This window comes from Vulpes vulpes, chromosome 2 (assembly GCF_048418805.1).
Source record: "Vulpes vulpes isolate BD-2025 chromosome 2, VulVul3, whole genome shotgun sequence".
Classification (NCBI taxonomy): domain Eukaryota; kingdom Metazoa; phylum Chordata; class Mammalia; order Carnivora; family Canidae; genus Vulpes; species Vulpes vulpes.
The window spans coordinates 132,611,788-132,635,581 of NC_132781.1; the positions used below are offsets into that span (position 1 = coordinate 132,611,788).

Consider the following 23,794-nt stretch of genomic DNA (forward strand, 5'->3'; position numbering starts at 1 on the left):
TTTTAATGTTCAGTGAAGGAAAACATAATTAGAAAGGTAAACCTAGTAACAAAGCTCAGTATATTCCAAAGGCAAATAGAACTGATCTTTGGATTTTTATTTAAGCATTACGTACTTTGTGTAAATAATTGAAAATTTACTCTATCATTCTGTAATTATTACATACTTTAATCATGGGAAGTTGCAAGGGAATCCCCTTTTATTTTACCACGTTTAAATTCCTAGAAGTTTGTTAATAAAACCTAGTTGTTGCTGAGATTACTGATTATTGGACCGAGTTTACTTTTATAATAACTGTGAAATATTTATAAGACTTAAATTTTTGTTTTCTCATTTGGAAACACTATTTGCTCTTCTGTCAGAGGTATCAGAGAGAAGGCATTAAATGTTTTATGGAAGTGTTACAAAATGATGAAATTTCAGCTAAGCTTTCTTTGGGAAAAACTCTTCTGTTTTGGGGGTCTTATACCCCCAAAACAGGAGAGTATATATTTTAATGAATCTTTTCAGAGGAATAAAGAGAACAATGAGCTATTTAGTTCTGCACTTTAAAAGAGGAACATTAATCACATGCAAACAAGTATTACTGGAGCAAAAGAGTTTCATGGGCTAAATATTCCAGTGGTCCTCTTTATTTTAGAATTGACCAGAAACTTTAAAATGTACATCTGCATTGTGACTATCCAAGATGACAGATAGAGTAGTATCCAGGGAAAACACTTAGAGAAGATGCTGCTTAGGTTCAACTCTTGCCCTTTTCCCGTACATCTTCTGGTGATTTCCTCTCATTTTTACATCTTCTACAGTTGTTTTATCCTGCCACCATTATTTTGTTACTACTTCTTAAAACTGTGTTTAGTAAGATCCCAAGTTAATGTTACACACTTTGGCCTTTTGGTGTATATAAGATATACAACTTTAATTTCAACTTGTGAGAAATGCTGGCTGATGTGGGAAGGTACTTTATACATATTAATACATGCACATCAGGGACGCACATATAGACATATACACAGGGTACACATGTTGTTTGCAAATGTGCATGTGTTGTGGATAGATAGGTACCGATGGATCTGAATATTCGCTGGCTTTCAGAATCCATATTCTCTTGCTTGGGTGTTGCTGTTATGGAGTTGGGATAGATTTAATCCTGTGTGGTTGTCTGTGTGGTTTCCAGATCTTATGGGTATGTTATTATAAGACTGGCTGTGACAGGGACACCTGGGTGGCTCAGCATTGGCACCTGCTTTTGGCCCAGGGTGTGATCCTCAAGTCCTGGGATGGAGTCTCGCATCGGGCTCCCTGCATGGAACCTGCTTTTCCCTCTTCTTGTGTCTCTACCCACTCTCCCCCCCCCCCCCCCCGCCCCCCGTGCCTCTCGTGAATAAATAAATAAATAATCTTAAAAAAAAAAAAAAGACTGGCTATGACAGAGTAGAAATAATGCAGCAACTAGAGAAAGCACCTTCTCCATTCCTATACTAGGACTCCATAAATCTTATAATACCAGAGGCCACTGGGTGGAGTACATCTCCATTTCTGAAAGTTGCATGATAGTTTGACATTATCATATGATCTGGGGAAATATAATGCAAATTGAGTGGCTGTTTTGTGCTTTAGGTGAAATATTTAACTTTTCCTTGTTAACAATTTGACATGTTAGAGATAGCCAGATTTTATAAACTAAAACTTGATGTAGGTGTAATGAATAAGCATTTATAGTTATTGCAATATTTGGAAACTTTTGTAATGAATGTTGGGAAAATTTGGTAGGATTTAAGATAATTGCTACTTTGAAATTTTTTACCTCCGTGCTTATTTTTGATTCATATTTAAAAGAGGCTTTTAACTTTTTAAAACTTAAGAATTATAACAAAGAAAGGGAAAAATTCAGTGACTATCATAACAAGCACCTATGTGTGCACCTCCCAGTATCTATTGTAATAATTTTCCATGCATATTTCAAATACTTAAGAAATAAAGCCTTCCAAATGCAGTTGAGTCTCCGTCTTTGTTCATTATGACAAATGATGAACACTCTTGTTCCATTATGTTTTTGTTGAGTAAAGGTTTTTAATTTAGTGGAATCAGATTTCTGGTTCATTCTTTTTGTTCATTGTTTAATCCATTTCTTTATCCTTAATTCTTTACATGGTATTTATTTTTGCCTATGATAGGAAGTATGGTTCCATTTTTATAATTTTTTAATAAAGACAACAGTGTTACACTATGCTATTACTATAGTGTAAGCAAGAATGACTAAATTTTAGATGAGGAGAACCTTCTTCTGTACTACCCTAGATGGTCATTAACCAGAATGTTTGATTAATATCTTGGAATTTTTTGGTTTTTAAAGTTTTTGAGCCAGTTACGTCTTTAAATTTTAGAAATTACAAAATTTTTTTTCAATTTTCACTTTTGACTTCAGTTATTTATGCAGCCTTCAATACCATAAGCAGTAAGCTACTAAAAATTAGCATTGGTATACTCTTTCACGCTTGTAAAAGGCTATATGAAAAGTGAATTGTGGTGCAGCCAGATTTATAGTTTGGAAGTAGGGTGTGGGGGTGTTGTCTCTCAAGCAAAGAAATTGTGATTTGTATGGGCAGGTTAACTACCACTCTAGAAATAGCCAATTTTCGAGATGGTAAGCCAGTTAATGGCATTAAGAATGGACTTTGAGTGGCATGTACAGAACTCAGCAAACCCTGAATGTACAGTGCGAGGTGCAACTGGAATTGGGCGTCCGTATTTTAAGGGTGCCTGGAGATTCTACTGTCTTCTCCTTCATTTCTCTATTGCTCTCAAGCTTTCTTGGATCCTTCCAATGTTTCTTATACTTTGATGGTACTTCTTTGTCCCTGTAAAGGAATTAGCCTGTTAAGTGTCACGTTTTCTGAGATTTCAGCGGGACTTAGGATAAACTCATAGGCTGAGTTCACAGTGTTGACCCACTTATGGACATTTAGGATTTCATTCTCCTTCAGAGGGATTTATTCTTTGAAAAGTCATATTTAGAGCACTTTGTTTTCTTGCATTTACTAGCAAGTATTTATTGAACAGTTAGCATCCTAGGAATTGTTAGACTCACTTTTACCAATTTTCTCTCATATTATCTATCTCTTCATTCCATAAATGTGAGTTTTGACTTTTCCTCATTATGAATCACTGTGAAATTCATACTGTCTCTCTGTGGTAAGGACTTCCTGTTTCTTTTATAGTTCAGGAATGGCTAATTTTGTACTTATTTTTGTCATATTTTATTTATTTTTTGTTTTTGTTTTTAAAGATTTTGTTTATTTATGAGAGACACAGAGTATTTTTGTTATATTTTAAATGTGCCTCTCTTTTCTTAAACTTTGGGGGATTTTTTGTTTTCTCTCCTGATTTGGCTTCCTAGTTATGGAGTTAAACTAGAGTACAGGCCAGTCATCTCAATTCATTTCATCTCTTCTATAATACTACCCTGACTTCTCTTGGGTAGGTAGGAAAAGAGCCAGTTTTTATTCCAATGATTCTTTTGATTCCTGTACTTATTTGTGTAGATGTCAGGGGTATGAGTTAGGTGCTTATGTGGTCCTTCATTGGAAAAAAAAAATCAAGAGAATTAAAGGTTATTATGCTGGCAGTTTGTCCTTTTTCTTTTGGGGGGTTTTATGTCCTGTTGTCTGTGAATTTAATTATTTACACAGTGCCAACTGTATGCCTCACACTGTTCTAAATGATGACAATTTAAAGATGACCAGCCAGTCCATGTCTTCAAGGGGATTATCCTGTTCCTAAGATTTTCAAGTTTGACATTTGTATTGATAATTATTTAATACCTGGGTGGCCAGTACCCTTCAAGAGTGTAAGTTCTCTGAGGACAAAAACTAAATCTCTCTTAAAGCTTTTTTTCTGTAGCATCCAGCATATTGCATGGAAGATAGTAGTTCCTTATTGAATATTTTTAATCATACGAGTAGACCCTGTTTTCATTAGGTCATTTTGTGGTAGACCACTTGCCATGGTACTTTGCATGTATTAGACAATCAGCAAATTTGTTACATTATTTAAAAGTTTGAAATGTTCACATTTTCTTTAGAGACAATGAATAAAAAGAAAAGGCAGGTGAGAAAACACCTGTCCTGTAGGCTCTTAGATCTGTGATTTTGGCAGTAGAGTACTTAACATTTCGTGAACATGCCTGATCAGCCTCTTGGAACTTCAGAAGCTCCTGTAAAATGATTAAAACATTTCTTTGTGAAAAATGGCTGCAGAGGAAAAGCCAGTTGCTGTTACAGGTTCAGGAAGTGTGGCAGCTAAGAAAGTTATGGCTCTCAGCTAGGAAAGAAATGTTTCAGATACATTGTTTTATAGAATAGAATATAGAATTTAGTCATGGCTTGAGTTCATGTCACTTTTCCTGGAACTCTGGGTGTGGTAGTCTGTGCCAGATTGGCTGACCAAATCACGGGTAACAGTTGACAGAGAGTACTGGGGAGGTGATGCTGTCATGATGTGATTTGCTAAGGGAACTTGCTGATACATGAAGACAATAAGTTCAGGGAAGGTCAGGAATTTGTACAAATCTTTGTGTATTTGTGAACTTTGAGATTTAGAAAATCTCAGAATCTGTCGGGATAGTTCAAGGATTTCCTGTAATAGAGGTTGCAGATGGGAACGTATGTTCTTCTTCACCCTTGCTCCTCCTCCTCTTCCTCTTCCTCCTCCCTACTCCTCTTCCCTCACTCTTGACTGCACATCTTCCAGTCTCACCAGCCCTACCTGGTTTGTCCTGTTTGCCTGTTGTTTGTCCTCTCCGGTCTCACCCTTCTCTTGCCCTGTAGCAACCCCTTTGTACTGTTCTCTGAGTCCCCCACTCTCAGCACACTTACGGCAATTATTTTTTTCCTAGAGGCACCCCCTGGATTAAAGGCGCCTGAAATAAATTATGGGAAACTGAGAAGGGTGGGAATGGACACTACCTTACTTTTTCTTTTCAACTCTTGTTGCACAGTAAGAGGAATATTCTTTTATTTCTAGATGTTAACTTGCTCTGTGACTTAAATCTTAATGAAAAGAGTAAAGAGTGATTTAAATTCTTTTGCCATTTGATATTCATGATATTTAGTAGCTCTAGAATTGTTGAAAACTAATAACATACTTTTTTTTTTTTTTTTTAAGGTCCGTATTGAAACAGCTACAACTCTGAAGTTAAATATCCTTTAAGGAATTTAAAAATACCTTTGAGTTGGGGCACCTGGCTGACTCACGTGGTGGAGCATGCAATCCTTGATCTTGGGGTTCTGAGTTTGAGCCCCATATTGGGTGTGGAGATTACTTAAAAATAAAATCTTGGAAAAAAAAAAACAAAATAAAAAACTTCAGGGGCACCTAGGTGGCCCAGTTGTTTAAGCATCTGCCTTTGGCTCAGGTCATGGTCCTGAGGTCCTGGAATCAAGCCTCATACTGGGCTCTCTGCTCCACGGGTAGTCTGTCTCCCTCTCCCTTTCCCCCTGCTCCTGCTCTCTCTTTCTCTCTCTCAAACAAATAAATAAGATCTTTGAAAAATAATACTTCATTGTGAAGAATTTTAGCAACACATTTAAATAATTTTTTGATAAAATTTGTTAGTTTAAAATATAGTTTTTGAATGGTTTATTATATTTGATTTTTAGATATATTTTGTTCCAATATATCTCATACATTCCCAGTATTCCTTAACTACTCTTTACCTGTTGATGATTTTGAATTTAGAACAGATCAGTTTCTACCGGTAAGAATATTTATTTTTAAGATTGATAATAATTTCTGCTTATGTCCTTGGATATTAAATGTTATTTTATAACTGAAATTATATTTATATGTTATTGATTAGAGCCAAATTTAAAAGTATATTGGATTATTTTAGAAGTAATTGTTTTTCAAGTAATTTTGATTTATTTTTGTTCTGCTTGCTTTTGTTTAGCTATCTAAACTGTCTTGGAGTTGACAGACTTTTCTTTTTTCACAATTATAAAGCGTCTATTTTGATTTTATCTGTGTCTGTTACTTTTAATCCTCAAGTTATCCTCCATCTACTTGTTTTCATCTTTATGTCTTTATCCAGCATCGGATTATAAGTTACTTGAATAGCAAAACAGGAAGGAAGTCTTACTCATCTTTTTATCCTTCACCTAACCCCCAGCGGTAACATGGTGTTTGACTTAATTTAATGGTGGTAGTATTTCTTCTTTTTTTAAGATTTATTTATTTTGGGAGGTGAGGGGAAGAAAAAGGAGAGAGACTCTTAAGCTGACTCCTCACTCAGGGAGCCCAATGCGGAGCTCGATCTCAGGCATGTGGGTAGTATTGATTCTTAAGATTGGGCAAGGGGACCTGGTGGCTCAGTTGATTTAGCCTCCAACTCTTGGTTTTCATTCCGATTGTGATCTCAGAGTGCTGAGATTGAGCCCGGTATTGGGCTCTGCCCTGAGCGTGGAGTCAGCTTAAGATTCTCTCTCCATCTGCCTCTCCTCTCTCTCACTTTAAAAAAAAAAAAAGAAGACTGGGAAAGAAGGAAGCTATATGATAATAAAATGTCTATCTGTATTTCTTGTGTAGGTCATATATGGAGGTTTTTCATTAGTAAAGCAGGGTTTTTATTATGTAGGTATTTTTGGATGAAATAAGTATGTTTTAGAAATCTTAAAAGTGAACTAAATATCTGAAAGATCACATGTTTGTTTTATGTAAATATCTAGCATCCTGTGATTTGTTAATTCCTATTATAATTTTGTAATATAGGAGTTAATAGCCAGATATAGGATATTTATTTCTTAATAATAACCATCATCCTTTGAATAATAAATATATGTGTACAGAAATTGATATCCCTGTGCAGCATATGGTAAGGGCCACATAGAGAATTGGTATTCGAGTATAGTTATTGATACTCCTTTTGCAAGTAGACTTTGCAAAACAAAACATTCTGTGATTGGCAACGGGAATGTATGGAAGGCCAAAGATAAGAAAGACACTGTTAGCAGTTCAGTTAGTGGTATGAAATGTAAACACAGAGTTTAGATACAGTCTTCTGAAAACATTATTCAGTTTGTGGATGAATTAAGTTTTAAAATGGACCCATTGAGCAGTGATAAAAAAGAATCACTATTCTAAATATTGACAACTTGAACAATTTGAAATTACATAAGTAATGCTGAGGTTTTGTTTGCTCATCTTTTATTTGTTGCTTTGACATTATGACTTAATTTTATTTCTTATTCCTATTTGTGAAGATACTAGTTTCTATTCTGACCCTTTTTTTTTTTCCCTGTTTACCTGCAGTATTTGGAAACCATGTTCACACTACTTTTTCAACTACTGCAGCAAGTTACAGAATGTGACACAAAGATGCATGTTTTGCATGTGCTTTCTTGTGTGATTGAAAGAGTCAACATACAGGTAAATTTGTTGTAAAACATAAATGTCAGAGAAGTGAGTATAGAGTATATGTAGAATGCATATGTAGAGTATATTTTTGCTTTATGTACATTGTTTAAATGTTAAAACACGCATTAAAATCCTTATAAACTATATGGTTCCGATTTCAGTTATATTGACATGTGTACTTGAGTTTTAAAAAAATGACTTGAGAAAATTAAAATTTTAAATTTAAAAAATAGGATCAGTAATGTAGAAGTATTAATGCAGAATTTTATCTCTTAGTAGATCCAATTTATATTTAATAATACTTCTTAAAATTCAAGGTGTTTGAGGACATAGATACACGTGTGTCAGCAAATGCAAATATTCTCAGAGGGTGATTATTTTTACCTTCAAAATTAAATGTGTTTTGCAGTTTGGTCTACATTATGTACATGTATAGTTTAATATAAAAATGACATGTAAGGTCTTCAACAGTTACATTATTATTTAAATTATTCAGCTTCTCTGTCTCTCCTATTTGTGTGAAAACTTGGTAATCCAAGAAACTATCCTATAATTATCCTAGTAATTTCTCATATCCTCGTTTACCACTTCATCCTTGCTTGAAAAGTAGTGCAGTAAATCTGTGAGATATTAGGGAAAGACAACTGAGTTCATCTACACAGATTTGGAGTTTATTCCTGGGTCATATAGTGAATTCTGATACCGTGAGCTGGCAACTGATGAGAATTGCTATAATTTCTGAATAATGACAAGTTAAAAAACATCTGTGCTAAGTAATTTGCATATATTTCTTATGTAATCCTGACAAAAACCTTTGGGTGAGGGTTGGAATTTATTATCTCAGTTTGAGATTTTTAAGGAATTTCTTAAAGTACATACATCTTAGTGGTATTACCGGTATTTACAGTCAACATGCAACCTCAGCAGCAGTTTTTTTAAATTCAGTTAACATATATTATTGGTTTCAGAGGTAGAGTTCATTGATTCATCAGTTGCCTCTTACGTCCTGTGCTCATTACATCCTAGTGCTCATTACATCCCGTGCCCTCCTTAATGCCCATCACCCAGTTACCCCATCCCCCTATCCTCTCCCCTCCATTGAGACCCTCAGTTTGTTTCCTATGATTAAGAGTCTCTTACGGTTTGTCTCCCTTTCTCATTTTGTATTGTTTTATTTTTCCTCCCTTCCCCTATGATCCTCTGTTTTGTTTCTTAAGTTCCACATAATGAGTGAAATCAAATGATAATTGTTTTTGTCTGATTGTCTTATTTCACTTAGCATAATATCCCCTAGTTGAATCTATGTCATTGTAAATGGCAAGATTTCATTCTTTTTGATGGCTGAGTAGTATTCCATTATAGATACATATACTGCATCTTCTTTATCCATTCATCTGTGGATGGACATCTGGGTTTTTTCCATAGTTGGGTATTGTGGACATTGCTGTTATAAATATTGGGGTGCAGACTATATTTGTATCTTTGAGTAAATACCTAGTAGTACAGTCCCTGGGTTGTAGGGTAACTGTATTTTTGACTTTTTGAGGAACTTCCATACTGTTTTCCAGAGTGTCTATACCAGCTTGTATTCCTACTAGCAGTGTAAGAGGGTTCCCCTTTCTCCACATCCTCGCCAACACTTTTTGTTTCCTTGTTTATTTTAGCCATTCTGACTAGCGTGAGGTGATATTTCATGTAGTTTTGATTGGTAGTTCCCTGTTGCATTTTTTCATGTGTCTCTTGGCCATTTATATGTCTTTGGAGAACTATCTGTTGATGTCTTCTGCCCATTTCTTGACTGGATTATTTGTTCTTTGGGTGTTGAGTTTGATAAGTTCTTTGTACAGTATGGATATTTAACCATTTATCTGATAAAATATTTGCAAAAATCTTGTCCCATTATCTAGGTTGTCTTTTGGTTTTGTCGACTGTTTCCTTTTCCAGCTGCTCCAGTTTTGAGTCTCTGTCAGTTACTTGGAGCAGATATGGGTCTGAGTGTCCAAAAATAATACTAGCTTACAATTTTCTTAGCACTTGGGATTCTTATTACCTTACAGCATTTCATTTTGATATCGGCTTATAAAGAATTTTGAGAGATTTTGATCACACAGATAGTTGAAATTCCTTTAAACTAATTTTAAGTGCCTGTCTCTGCTTTTTAGTTTCATTGGTCTTTAACTGTGTCCTTGTATATAAAATAATAAAGATAATTCTGAAATCACCTAACTCACAAGACTTCTTAACTTTGAAGTTATTACAAATGCGCAGTATTCTTTAGATCATTATACAGATGCAATCAGTTGTTTGTTTAAAAATTGATTATAGAGGGGGATCCCTGGGTGGCTCAGTGATTTGGCGCCTGCATGGAGCCTGCTTCTCCCTCTGCCTGTCTCTCTCTCTCTCTGTGTTTCTCATGAATATATGAATGGAATCTTTAAAAAAAAATTAATTATAGAAACAAAGTTTGGCCACTTTTTATAATCTTACTTAGATATCATCTGGCAAATGAGAATTTATTAAAGATTTCTTTTTATGGAAATGAATTTTCTTACCTACATCTTCCTAAATCTCTAAATCTTTTTATCCTAGGTTGAAATTCCTCATGCTTAATAAGTGTAGAAGTACTTTTGTGGTATTATCCATATGCACCTTTCAGAACACCAATAGCCTAAGCAACTTAGGTGACTCTGTCATCAGTAAATAATGAGACATCAGTAAATAATCAGTAAATAATTGTCCAGTAGTAGTTTGTGTTTTCAGAAGTCAGGTAGGAAATGGTTATGAAAAATATTTTCAGTAGTCTGATTCTTGAACTTTCCTATGTTAACCTTTGAACAGCCCCATGATTTATGTATTTTTCACCTATGCTTCATATGCTAAATTTGATTTTTGTTCATTAGGTTGTAAATAGGTTGACCCATCTTATATCAGTGAGATGACACATAGGGTTTAATTGTTAAGTTTCGATGAAGCCACCATCTTCATACTGTAAATTATAATTATTTAAAGGTTATATTTTCTCTGCTTTTTGAAAAAGTAGTCAAAAACTTACAATTAATTATTCCATTGCAGCGATCTCAAAAATACATAGAAAAAATAGGTAATCATCGGGTTTGGGTCTCAGGCAGACAATCTCTAAACTTACGCATTTCTGAAGAAAAGGACAATTTCTTTTTTTATACAAAGGACAAAATTAAAGGGCCTGTGTGAAATATTAAATATTCTGTCTAAATTAGGTCAGGGGATCCCTGGGTGTCTCAGTGGTTTAGTGCCAGCCTTTGGCTGAGGGCGTGATCCTGGAGTCCCAGGATTAAGTCCCATGTCAGGCTTCTTGCAGGAGCCTGCTTCTTCTTCTGCCTGTGTTTCTGCCTCTCTCTCTCTCTCCCTCTCTCTCTCTCTCTGTCTCTCATGAATAAATAAACAAAATCTTAAATAAATAAATAAATTAGGTCAAAATGATAAGGTGTCATTGAATATTTACTTCTTAAAATCCTCCTGTGGATGGAGCCCTTGTTAAAACATTTGTTAGGCTTTCACCTACTTGATTTTCATATTTACAGTAACGTGTTACAAAGGAAAGTAGATGCCTCCCTCCCATTTTGTGATGAACTAACTCCTAAGACTGTGCTTCTCATAGTATCCACCTGAATTCTTTTTTCTTTTTGAATAGAGAGGCCAAAAGATGAGTGCATGTAGTATACTTTCTGATAGTTTAGTTTCTTTTATAAGGTTGCTATTACTTAGCCTGATGTCTAGAAAACATTCATAATTCCATGTGGTTTTTTTTTTAGATGTTGAGCAAATAATTACTATTGGCCTACTGAAAAAACCTGTGCACTGTAATCATTTTCAGGATTGTGTATGGGCAATATTTTTTTTTTTTTTTACATATCTTTTCAGTGAAATACTCAGATGTACAGAAAAGTTGCAGTAAATCAACACCCATGTTATCTTTCACCTTGTTTTCTCAGTTATTAACAGACTATATTGCTGTTTTTTAAATTTGTGTGCATATAGAAATGATTGTTATTGTTAAACCATTTGAATTTTAGTTTTGAGCATCATGGCACTTTACCCCAAAATATTAGACCTCTCCTCTTCTTAACCATAACCATGATTAGATTCAGGGAACTTAATATTAACGCGGTACTGTTGTTGTTGTTGTTATTTTTTTAATGTAGTACTGTTATCTAATATCAAGTCCATATCAGATTTCCTCAGTTGTTGCAATAATGTATTTTTTAACCTCTTCCCTTTTAGCCTAAGGGAATGTGTTTGGCTCTTTTGTCATCTGCTAATCTGCTGCCTGTGCCCCCATTTTTGGGGGATGTCTTTTGCAACAGTAACTGGGTGATTATTGAAATCCTGTTTTTGAAGCATTTATTTTAATTTAGAACATCATAAATTCCAATGTACATCTAGGTTTGGGTTGTAACTATTTCATGACTTTCAAATGTACCTGGGTTCTTTGCTTTTAATACATACATACCTTATCTATAATAAATAGCATATGCTCCCTTTGTGCCTTTCCTTAGAGAGTGTTCCTACTTGTATATCAAAACCAAAATTGGTTTATTTTTTATGCTAGTAGAATATGCTGTTATATACCACTTATAGTTAAGTATGAATGAGTTAGGTCCTTTGAAACCTGTGGGTTTGTTTGTTTTTTTTTCATACGAATTGGTCTGCTTTTATAAACTAATTGGAGTGATTTTTTTTTTAATTTTTATTTATTTATGATAGTCACACACACAGAGAGAGAGAGAGGCAGAGACATAGGCAGAGGGAGAAGCAGGCCCCATGCACCGGGAGCCCGACGTGGGATTCGATCCCGGGTCTCCAGGATCGCACCCTGGGCCAAAGGCAGGCGCTAAACTTCTGTGCCACCCAGGGATCCCAGTTGGAGTGATCTTAAAGATAGAGGGCATATAGCAAGATTAAGTTCTCAGTAAATAGTAGTATGACTCAAAATTTGAAAATAAGATGATATATAACAGAGTCTCATTTTTTTCATGTTTATCTCACTGAAATATTTGGGCAAATATTTAATTTATTTGTAACCTCCCTCATGTCCCGTGGGTCAGGAAACTCTGCACATTTTTTGCTACTGTTCTACTATATTATGGTTTTTTAAAAATATTTTATTTATTTATTCATGATAGAGCGGGGGGGGTGGGCAGAGACACAGGCAGAGGGAAAAGCAGGTTCCATGCCGGGAGCCCGACGTGGGACTCGATCCCGGGACTCCAGGACAGTGCCCTGGGCCAAAGGCAGGCGCTAAACCCCTGAGCCACCAGGGATCCCCTATATGATTTATTTATTTATTTATTTATTCATTCATTCATTCATACCTTATTCATTCATTCATGAGAGACCCATAGAGAGGGAGAGGCAGAGACACAGGCATGGGGAGAAGCAGGCTCCATGCAGGGAGCCCGACGTGGGACTCGATCCTGGGTCTACAGGATCATGCCCTGGGCTGAAGGCAGGCACTAAACGGCTGAGCCACCTGGGCTGCCCATGATGGTTTATAAGCAGAAAAGGGAAACTCACTTTTTCTGGTTTTTAAATTTTAATCCATGGGATTGAAATAGACATTACTGAAGTCATGAAAGTCTAGTATTTCTGTTATTCATGAAACTTACTCTCGTCAGAGCAATTCCAAATACAGTAACCAAAAACTGAGACGTTGGAACACTGTCTAGCTTCAGTGTAGATCCGTTTTATTTTTTAAGAAACTCTCCATCATAGCACAGCTATGTCACGTATTTTTAAAACTGGTTAGCCTAATCCATATGATCTCAACAGTTGTATCTCTCTTTTTTTTTTTTTTTTAATTTTCTTTATTTATTCCTGAGAGAGACACAGAGAGAGGGAGAGAGAGAGGCAGAGACACAGGCAGAGGGAGAAGCAGGCTCCACCCAGGGAGCCCGATGTGGGACTCGATCCCGGGTCTCCAGGATCACACCCTGGGCTGAAGGCAGGCGCCAAACCGCTGAGCCACCTGGGCTGCCCAACAGTTGTATCTCTTAAAAAGGATTTTGTTCAATGTTTGCACTATACCTCATGTCCATTTATCATTATACTTTATCATTATACTTAAGTTTCTCATTGTAAGTGTTTGTATGTCTATCTTTATATTCTTTCTGGTACCTTGTTCTCAGGGCTTGATTCTGGAAGATGCCATCAGATAATTGTTGAATGTATGATTAAATGCTGACTTTTTAAAACAGTGTAATTTCTTGTTAGGTAAGCTGTTTTATTAAAAAAAGAACCAGGATATAGCAGCATTTTCTATCTAGATAATTGGCTATATTATGTTGCTTTCCTATATTTTATTTCATGTAGTAAATTTGGTATTTATTTAAAATTCTTTAAAATATTTACTGTAGGGCTTTATGTCTCTGTAATATCTGATTTATCTTTAAAAAGATAATATGCATAAAAAAGATATGCATAATACATATCATCTAGTAGATATTAAATATTTCCTGCCTGGGACTTAATAGTGGTGTGTGAGTATTCGTTGAAGGATATTGCCTTCTTTCCTAATACAGCTCTTTTGCTTCCCCTACTTCTGTTGTGATAGATTCGACCATATGTAGGATGTCTGGTACAATATTTGCCTCTTCTTTGGAAGCAAAGTGAAGAGCACAATATGTTGAGATGTGCTATCCTGACAACACTTATTCATCTTGTTCAGGTAAGTTACTTTCCAGTTTCTTAATTTAATACTTATACATTTTTTAGTTGAAGTCTGATTAACACACAATGTTAGTTTCCAGGTGTACAACATAGTGATTTGACAATCCTGTACATTACTGAGAGCTCACCACAATAAGTTTACCATTTGTCACCAAAAACTATTACTACAGTATTGTTGACTATATTCCCTATGCTGTACTTCTAATCTCTGGGACCTATTTATTTTATAAGTGGAAGTCTGTACCTTATAATCCCTTTTTCATATTTCACTGATCCTCTTACTCACCTTGCCTCTGACAATCACCAGTTCTCTGTATTTAAGATACCAGAGTTTTTGGCTTTTTCTTTTTTCTTTCTAAATATTTTTTATTGTTCTCATGTGATTTATTTTAAGTAGTGAAAGGTCTCTCACTTTATGTCTTTTTTGTATGTGTTCTAAACAATTTTAAAAACTTTTTTTTTTTTAAGATTTTATTTATTTATTCATGACAGATAGGGAGAGAGAGAGAGAGAGAGAGAGAGGCAGAGACACAGGCAGAGGGAGAAGCAGGCTCCACACAGGGAGCCAGATGGCAGGACTCAATCCCGGGACTCCAGGATCACGCCCTGGGTCAAAGGCAGATGATAAACCTAGCTGAGCCACCCGGGGATCTCCAAAACTGCTTCTTTTTTGTTAACTTTGGTCATTTCTTTGACATCTGGAAAATACTCTCCACTTTTTAAAGATGTTTTCTTTCATTAGATGTAGTGGTCTCCCATGCTGATAAACTCATGATTTGTGTAGTCCATTGTACTTTCCATTCACTTTCCTTGGTATTCAGGGCTTTTCTGCATAAATTTACTCTCCATTTTCACTCTTATTTTGTGTGTGATTTAATAAAAAAATTTTCCCTTTCATCACTTGGTAAGGTAGGGAACAGAAGACTTACTTTTGAGGGAAGCATTGACTATGATTTTAGGCATCTTGACTTTGAAGTATTTGGGTTAGGCATCAGGTAGAGACAAATCTAAAATTTCAGAGTGAAGAGGACTGTGTAGTTATCATTTGAACTGCTCTAGTGAATTATATTCTGATAGTGAGAAGATAGGGAAGAGCTTAATGCCAAGTCTGAGAATGTCTGGATCCAGGTATGCTCAGCTGATTTTTATTGGCTTTGCTCCAAAATATGATAGATTATCCTATAGGGATATCTCTAAATTAGTAGTTATTATTCTGCAATTTTCTAATAACAAGTTAAAAATTAGGGAGAAAACATTTTAACATTAGTTTATAAAAAACCTTTCTCAGGCACCCTAACACTTTTTTTTTGAAATGTAAATTTTTTTCTTTCTGTAAATATTTGTGGATGAATTTTACAGTTACAAATTCCTACTCAAGGCAGTTTCAGATAGTTGAATAATGATACAAAAAATTTTTTTTTAAAAAGATTTTTATTTATTCATGAGAGACATAGAGAGAGAGGCAGAGTCATAGGTAGAGGTAGAAGCAGGCTCCCTGCAGGAAGCCCAATGCGGGACTTGATCCTGGAACTCTGGGACCATGCCCTGAGCCAAATGCAGACGTTCAACCACTGAGCCACCCAGGTGTCCCACAAAATTTTTTTTAAACCACTTTCTTTTTTAATAACTGTCTCGTGTAGCATCTCTTACTATCTACCATTTAATTCTTATGATCTTCTGTGAAGGTAATGTCCCTTTTACAGATGAGGATACAAAGGCTAGGAAAAGGTTACTGACTATCCTAAGATTGGTTTCATAAGTAACAGAACTAAGAGTGTTCCCACATCTTTTGTATTATATCTCTGCCGAATGTGTTTTTAGACTCAGTTTGAGAGTTTTATGAGGGAGGTATGAAAAAGAAAAACAGCATCTCCGGTCTCCTTAGGCAGTGTCTTGTCAGGAAAGTCTTAGGAACCCAGAGTAACTTGTAGGGGAATGTTTGGAGTATTTAGGGCCGTTTCCTTTAGATCGGGGGGTAGGGTTCCAGCCAAGTCATCATTTACCCTTCTTGGAGAAAGCATGCAAAGTTCAATGTTAAAGTTGAGACTAGCTTAAAATGTGTTTTTCAGTCATTTGGGAAGATCATACTATGGGTTATTGTTAAGCTTCATTTCGTAGAAAACACTGCCATCGTTGGGCTTTTAAATCCTAAGAGGGAGATATTAGTGTACTTACATGTTTCTGTTTTCATTTCATAAGTTCTGTGAACCCAGACTAATAGTCTCTGACTAAAAAGATTATCTATTGATCCTTGCTTTTGTTACTGTTATTATTTTTTAGCCTATGAAAAATTTGAAGCGTACACAGAAAAGGGAAGAACAGTATAATTAGCCCTTAGGTAACCATCACCCAACTTCAAGAACCATCAGCATTTTGTCTATCTAAATTTAAGGCACTAAAACTGATTGAGAGGGTTGAAAATGAATGGGAAACTTACTGTAAATTTTTCCTTAAGGATGTAATTTACCTGGGTTGTTTTGTAGGGAATGATCCATGTTTTTGAGGTCTTTCCTCAATAAAAGATCTTTCAGTTTCCCGCCTCTGTTTCAGCTCTCTGTTTTTATATGGTATCTCTGCTTTGACTACCTAGTGTCTCTGTCTTGAGAGCATTTGCTTTTACTTTACCAGAGGATCTTATAGGGCCAGCAGTTTGCTTGTGGACTTGCATGAGATCTTGCCATCAAGCTGCTTTATGAACACTTACTAGAGGCCCTCTTAGTTTTAATACCTGACCTTTAACTTCCTCCTTCCCCGAGTACATGGTGCTACCAATTTTTGATTCTTTGGGAGTTTCTGTAACATAAATCGGGTTGCTTCTTGCAGTTATTTTACTGTTGGCTTCAAGCTTTGGTTTTACTTGATTTTCCGAGTTTGCCAAGGTCAGTTACCACTTGTCTTTTCAGCTTTTATCTTTTCTTATGCTATCTTTGTAATTCTTTCACCAGTTTTTGACAGAGAACAGTCATAAATGCACACGTTAGAGCTGTCATCTTCCTCCAGATGTTTACATACTCCATTGTTTGGTATAGCTGGACCATAGCTTGGGTAGAGGGACCTGGTCAGGAAGACCAAAAGAAAATCTCCTGAAGTTCAGAACAAGGAGTGTTATTTTTAATTTAATTTAATTTAATTTAATTTAATTTAATTTAATTTTATTTTATTTTATTTTATTTTATTTTTATTTTTTAATTTATTTTTGGAAAGGTAATCAGGGTGCCTTTGGGGGCAATGTTTGGGATGGAGTAAAACTAAGGTCAAGGAAAGTAGTTGGCAGACTTTCTGTTAACCATGAAGAGATGATGCAGATCTGAAGTAAAAGCCATAGAAAGAAGGGAAAAGACCTGAAATATTAGACATCTTAGAGAAAATGAATGATTATTTAGATGTCGATTGAGTAGGAAGAAAAACCCAGGATGTGGTTGAGATATCACTTATCACTAAGTAGATGGTGGTTCAAGTCACTTGAGTTTGGAAATGCAGGGGGAGGAACCAGTTTTAGGAAGACAATGAGTTGGTTCAGAGGTCAACCTAGGAGTCTGAGCTGGCTTCTGGGTAGTGATGACCTGTAGTTATTCACTGTGTCTGGAGTTCAGAGATTGGGGGTTGGAGATAGTTGATTTGGACATTTTCAGCATGCACATGGCCTAGGAGAAGATAGTCAAAAACAGTACGTTGGGAAATGCCAAGATTTAGGGGGTATTATTCTTTTTTATCCTTAACCTAAAAAAATAATAAGTATAAATTCACAGGCTATTGCAAAGATAGTACAGAGTACCCTTGACCTCATTTTCCCTTTTGTCTTATGTAATTATAGTACAGTATGATTTCTGCCCCTTGAAGCATTTCTGATAATTTTAGTAAGTGATGAATTTATTTTTGAGCTTTCATAGTATTATAGACAATGTCCTATTGTGAATTATTTCATAGTGTTGCAGACAATATCTTGTAGTTAAAACTGTGGGCCAAGAGAATGTTCGAATTTATTTAAAGCTGAGTATCTGGGATTGGACACATTCTTTAGGCCATTAGACTACTAAGGTCTATGTCTTCGGGCTTTGACCGAGAGAGTCTGAAATGTTTAGCAGCTGTTTCCTTTTGTTTTTGTACAGCTGTCATCTTGTGCTTATTGGATGTGTGCTAAAATGATGAATTCTAATTTTCCTAGGGAGTTTTAAATCTATTTGATAATCAAAATAAACTTGACTGGTTTATCTTAATGTTTTTTTTTGTTGTTTTTCCATCGAAGATTGAAGTATAGCGACTGAAATTAAACTAAATTTTAAAATCTAATATACTACTTTGTTAACTGTGACATTTTAATAATTCTCTTCCTTTAAAAAATATGTTTAATGAAGTCTTTCCACTGATTTTTATTTACAGGAAGGGCCAAACTTATTTAAGGATAAACTTTTTGTATTTGCACTGAGATAGCTACCCCTACCTGATAAAGATTAAACTCAGTATATATGTGACATTGGAAGATAAATACGTGTATATTTTGTTGCACTGTAATTTACCATAAACTATATTGATACTTGAATTATTTCCTAAATAAGGTGTTTGATACTTTTTTTGGTTTCCTTTCTGTGTTTATCAGAGATTATTAAGGATTAGAAATGGTCTTTTTATCCATTTCGTTTTCTTTCAGAGTGCTTAGTGTGCTTCCCTGAGTCAACCTCTAAAGACAGTAATTAGGCAAACAAGAATTTAGGTAAAACCCCCTCTTCTTCCTCTGTCTGTGTTCTTGGGCCATTAATATTAGCAACAATTGTTCATTTATTTATTTATTTTAAAAAAGATTTTATTTATTTATTTATGGGAGACACAGAGAGAGAGAGAGAGAGAGAGGCAGAGACACAGGCAGAGGGAGAAGCAGGCTCCATGCAGGGAGCCCGATGTGGGACTCGATCCCGGGTCTCCAGGATGACGCCCTGGGCTGAAGGCAGTGGTAAACCGCTGAGCCACTTGGGCTGCCCACAATTGTTCATTTAAAAAAAAAGAAAAAGCTTACAAAACCAAAGAAAGAATCTCTTCTTTTACCGTCTTCCAGCATCCTTTTCCCCTTCCCATATTTAAAGAGTGCTAATTTTTTCTGTGTGCTCCCAAAAAACATTTTTATGGATATACTTCATATGCATGTAGGTAGATATTTTTTAAAAATTCTTGGGTATTGTGCAGTTGTTATTCACATATTTTGTACCTTTTAAATCCAGTTAGTAATTATTTTCGAGATTATTTTCATTCCATGCCTAATCCTTTTTCATTGGCTACTCAGTATTCTAGAATATGAATGTACTGTGATAGTTATTTTACTGATGAACATTTTGATTGGGTTCATACAGAGATGACTTATAGAGTTTAATATAGCAGTATTAGTACTTCTTAAGTAGTCAGAGAGGGAAAATATTTATATATGGAATCTCTTAAAACGAACAGATGTTTATAGCCTTGGTATATATGGTTTTATTACCATTAGGCAATTGGATGGTATTTTTTTGCTACTTGCTGTTCAATTGTAAACGAACTAACCTTGTTTTAGTAGTGCTATAGTTAGGACCATCCCAGAAAATCTGATGATTTATTTTTTAAAAGTTCGTTTTAGCACTTTTTTATATGATAGGTTATTTTTTGGTGGGGGTGGGATTTTAGAGTGTCTTATGTTAAGTTTTATTTATACTTCCCATAGGGATTAGGAGCAGACAGCAAGAACCTGTACCCTTTCCTGCTCCCAGTTATTCAACTGAGTACAGATGTTTCCCAGCCTCCACATGTTTATCTTCTGGAAGATGGTTTAGAATTATGGTAAGAGGAAAAATTTGATACCCTGGACTTTTTTTTCCCCGGCCTTCCGTACTTTCATGCCAGTAAAGCAAAGGTCATGTAACAGGGCTTACGAACTCAGCATTTGATAACAAAAACATAAAATCACATTTCCTGAACTGGGTAACATAATAGCTCCAACTCTTCTTGGCAGTTGTCACTCAGTGTAGGCTCATAGTAGTCAAAGTTAAAAGTGGAAATTTTGGTAACAACTTGGCTGCATTTAATATTTGGGAATTTGAAATGTAAAATGGGGAGGGCCCAATAAATTTTCAGACTTAAAGTTGACTTAAAACTTGCAGCCTGTTAAATGGGATATTTTGCTGGGTGGCGGGTGTTGAGTTATTTTTCTGCCTCTTACTACTTTCCCTTGTATGTACCGAGATACCATACCTCAGCCCAAATGCTGAGGTTACTTAGTTTTGACTTGACTAATTATTTTACCAAGTGAATAATATGTTATATTGAAAAGGAAAAGGGAAAAACTCTGTTTCTCAGGTAGCTCCATGCCACAGACCTGTATTCACTGACCACAACGTAAGGAACTGAGCTAGAAAATAGAAAATCCTTTTGCTTTACTAAGCTTATTTTACAGATAGCAGCAATTTTCTGCAGGGCCAAGTGTAAGGAAAGGCTTAAACATTGTAATATATAAACTATTAAAATAAAAAGAAAATCACAGAAATTAACCAGAGAAAAAATGAACATTTCTGGTTTCCTTTCCTCCCCCCTCTTCCTCCCTCCCTTCCTTCCTGTCTTAGTATTTTCTTAGATGTTTAGGAATGAACTTTTTTATTTTTATTTTTAGACATCGTCTTTGATGCAAATTAAAAATTAATGATCTGTAGCAGAATACTACATGAACAATTTTAAAACAGGTAGATAATAAATTCTCAGGTTGGGTTTCTCATTTTCTGGGTTATGTTGTTTGAACTCTAATGACTTTGGATGGTTCAGTTGCAAATTAGCATGTGGAAAACTTTCATATTCATATATTTGTACAGGATGGATTACTGTAGATCAGATGTTGGCATACTTTTTTCTATAAAGGAGCAGACAATAAATACTTTTGGCTTTCCAGGCTATGTGATCTCTTATAACTATTCGCCTCTGCTGTTATAGTGCCAGAACAGTTATAGCATGTAAGATGGCTGTGCTCCAGTAAAACATCATTTGCAGAAATAGAGTGTAGGTAGAATTTGACCCATTAGCCATAGTTTTCCAATCCCTTCTCTAGATTACAAATTAAAACATTAGTCTCTGGCATACTTTTATAAACATGTAGATAATCTATGATGTTAATTATTAGAAAAACTAAAAAACATTAGCTATAGTAATGAGATAGATTCAGATACTTAAGAGTGTATTAGTATATATTTATTAGTAGATTTAGTATATTAAGTTTATTAAAGGTCTATACATTTTTTAAGGCTTACATGAACAGATAATAAAAGTACTTGCTCTATTAATAGTAATCTCTTTTTTTTTCCCTCAGCCTTTAGTTATATATAAACAAAATGAAATCATTAGAATACTTGTTTTCTTTGTGTGGTTTTTTTTTTTTTTTTTTTGGTTTTGGATTTTGTTTTGCTTTGGTCAAATTGCTTAATAGCTAAGATTCTTTACATTGAACTAGGGTACACATTCTTCATATATTTTTCTTAATGAGTTAGAACTCATCTTTAGAATTAGATATAGGTGCCAATCCCAGTTATACCACTGTGTTAGGTGTGCAGTCATTGTCTGTGAGACAATGTTTTCTTATCTGTAAAATGAAGTACAATTCCTACCTCACATGGTTTTTGTGAGTATAAGATGTTTGTAAAGTGGTTAGCCCTTTGTATATGAAACTGAAAGTCTAAGAATCATTAAGGTTGCCTAGGAAGGAAAGGGCAGGTATGGAACATTCTGCTACTAGCAGAATCCTGCGGAACATAAAACATTCCAAGGTCACATGAAAGATGACAGAGAAGAGCTGTCTAGAGATAGAAGAGGAAAATCAAGCCAAGAGAGGAGACTATTTCCTGAGGAAGAGATTGGTTAGCTATGTCACATGTTGCTGATTGTCCTTGTCAGTAGTACAAAGAAGGGAATTTGGCCACATGGAGATGGTATGAGAAGTTTCAGTAAAATAGTAAGAATAAGTTAGAATTGAAATGATTTAAGTACAAACTGTGAGCAGTGACAACTTCGGGAGCACTTACTATGAAGAGGAATGTAGAAATGGGGCAACAGTTGACTGGTATGGGGGAGTGCAAGGTCTCGAGGGATGGATGAAGCTCAAGAGTGACATAATTGGAGGCAAGAAGGGACGGGATTTAGTGTATGTAGGGTTAAAAAAAATTTTTTTTAAAGATTTTATTTATTTATTCACGTGACACAGAGAGAGAGAGAGAGAGAGAGGCAGAGACATAGGCAGAGAGAGGAGCAGGCTCCAGGCAGGGAGCCTGATGTGGGATCCTGGGACTCCAGGATTACACCCTGGGGCAAAAGCAGGCTCCTAACTCTGAGCCACCCAGGTGTCCCATTTTTTTTTTTTCTAATAGCTTTGGGAATACTTAATCCATTTTAACTGGAGGAGGAAGATGGATTTTTGTTTTATTGTAGGATAAGACAGGTGTTCAATCAAATGGATTGTTTTCTCACCTCAAAGTGAAGCATAGTCATCAGCATAGTGTTATTGGTTAGAGTAGAAGTTTGTATAAGATACAAGAGATTTATGGAGAAAAAGATGTAAAATAGTTATTTTGGAGAATGGGAGTTTGAACTTATTAGGGATAATCAGTAGCAAGAGATGTTTGTGGTCCTATGTATGAGGTGAAACTCTTCAGACTGATTATGTGGCTTTTTTCCCCTTCATATTTTCCCCTCTCTTGATCCAATGTGCTAGAGATTTGTCAGTGTTACTAGTCTCTTAAAGAACCAACCTTTAGTTTTGATTCTTTTTGTTGTAGTTTTGCTTCCTATTAATATCTGCTCTTATATTTTTCATTTCTTCTCCCTACTTCAAGTTTTTGTTAATTGACCTACCTTGTGAGATTTAGCTCAATTTTTATTCTTCTTTCCTAATATAAACATGTAATACTCTAAAATATTTTTAAACCGAATTTGAATAAACCTGTATGAACAAACTTTGTGTTTTTTGGGGTTGTTTTTAAAGGAAGTAATATAAAGTAATAGATACTGGTCAACTTTAAGCATCAGCTATATACCATTAATTGTAATATGCTCTTCATCATTAAAAAAACAAACTGATTTGATTGCTTTTGGCCATCCATTTAGGAGATTAGACTCTTAAAAACGAAACCAAAAGCCTTTATCTTTAAAAAACTGACTTCCTGGAATAAATTTTTCCTGCTAGGGTGAATTTTACTTTTAACATGTCATACAAATCTATTTTTTGGTATTTTATCAGATTTTATTTTTTCCTTTAATTATAAATGAGTTGGATCGATAGTTTATATTGTGTATTATTGTCTGATTTCATATCAGTGTCATGTTTGTTTTACTGATTTACTCATGTTTAAGAGCTATTTTTTTCATACAGGAATGATCTCTACAATATAGTAACTATTTGGATGATTTGAAAATTTAGTAATAAAGGGAACTGAAAATAGATTCATAGCAGTAGCAGGAGTCATTCAGTTTGGTAATATTCCTAGGCTGTTTCTTAGTTGTTCATTTATACAAACTTCTTTGGGTTTTGATTTTTCATGTCTGTTAGTTTTGGTACTTAATACCTTAAGATACTAATTTATATACTTTTATATATTTATTTATAAGTATATTTATACTTATATACTTATAAATAAGTATATAAACTATATATAAGTATATAAATTTTATAAATAAGTAT

At 35.0% G+C, this 23,794-nt stretch overlaps 1 protein-coding gene across 1 annotated transcript in view; it reads left to right on the forward strand.

Moving 5' to 3' along the window:
* IPO11 (importin 11) overlaps nucleotides 1–23,794 on the forward strand; it is a 202,547-nt gene that overhangs the window by 76,364 nt on the left and 102,389 nt on the right. Inside the window, exons 17-21 of the mRNA XM_072750015.1 lie at nucleotides 5,167–5,200; nucleotides 5,718–5,758; nucleotides 7,309–7,425; nucleotides 14,003–14,116; nucleotides 19,805–19,920. Coding sequence (XP_072606116.1) covers nucleotides 5,167–5,200; nucleotides 5,718–5,758; nucleotides 7,309–7,425; nucleotides 14,003–14,116; nucleotides 19,805–19,920 — 422 coding nt within the window. The remainder of the gene's footprint in view (nucleotides 1–5,166; nucleotides 5,201–5,717; nucleotides 5,759–7,308; nucleotides 7,426–14,002; nucleotides 14,117–19,804; nucleotides 19,921–23,794) is intronic.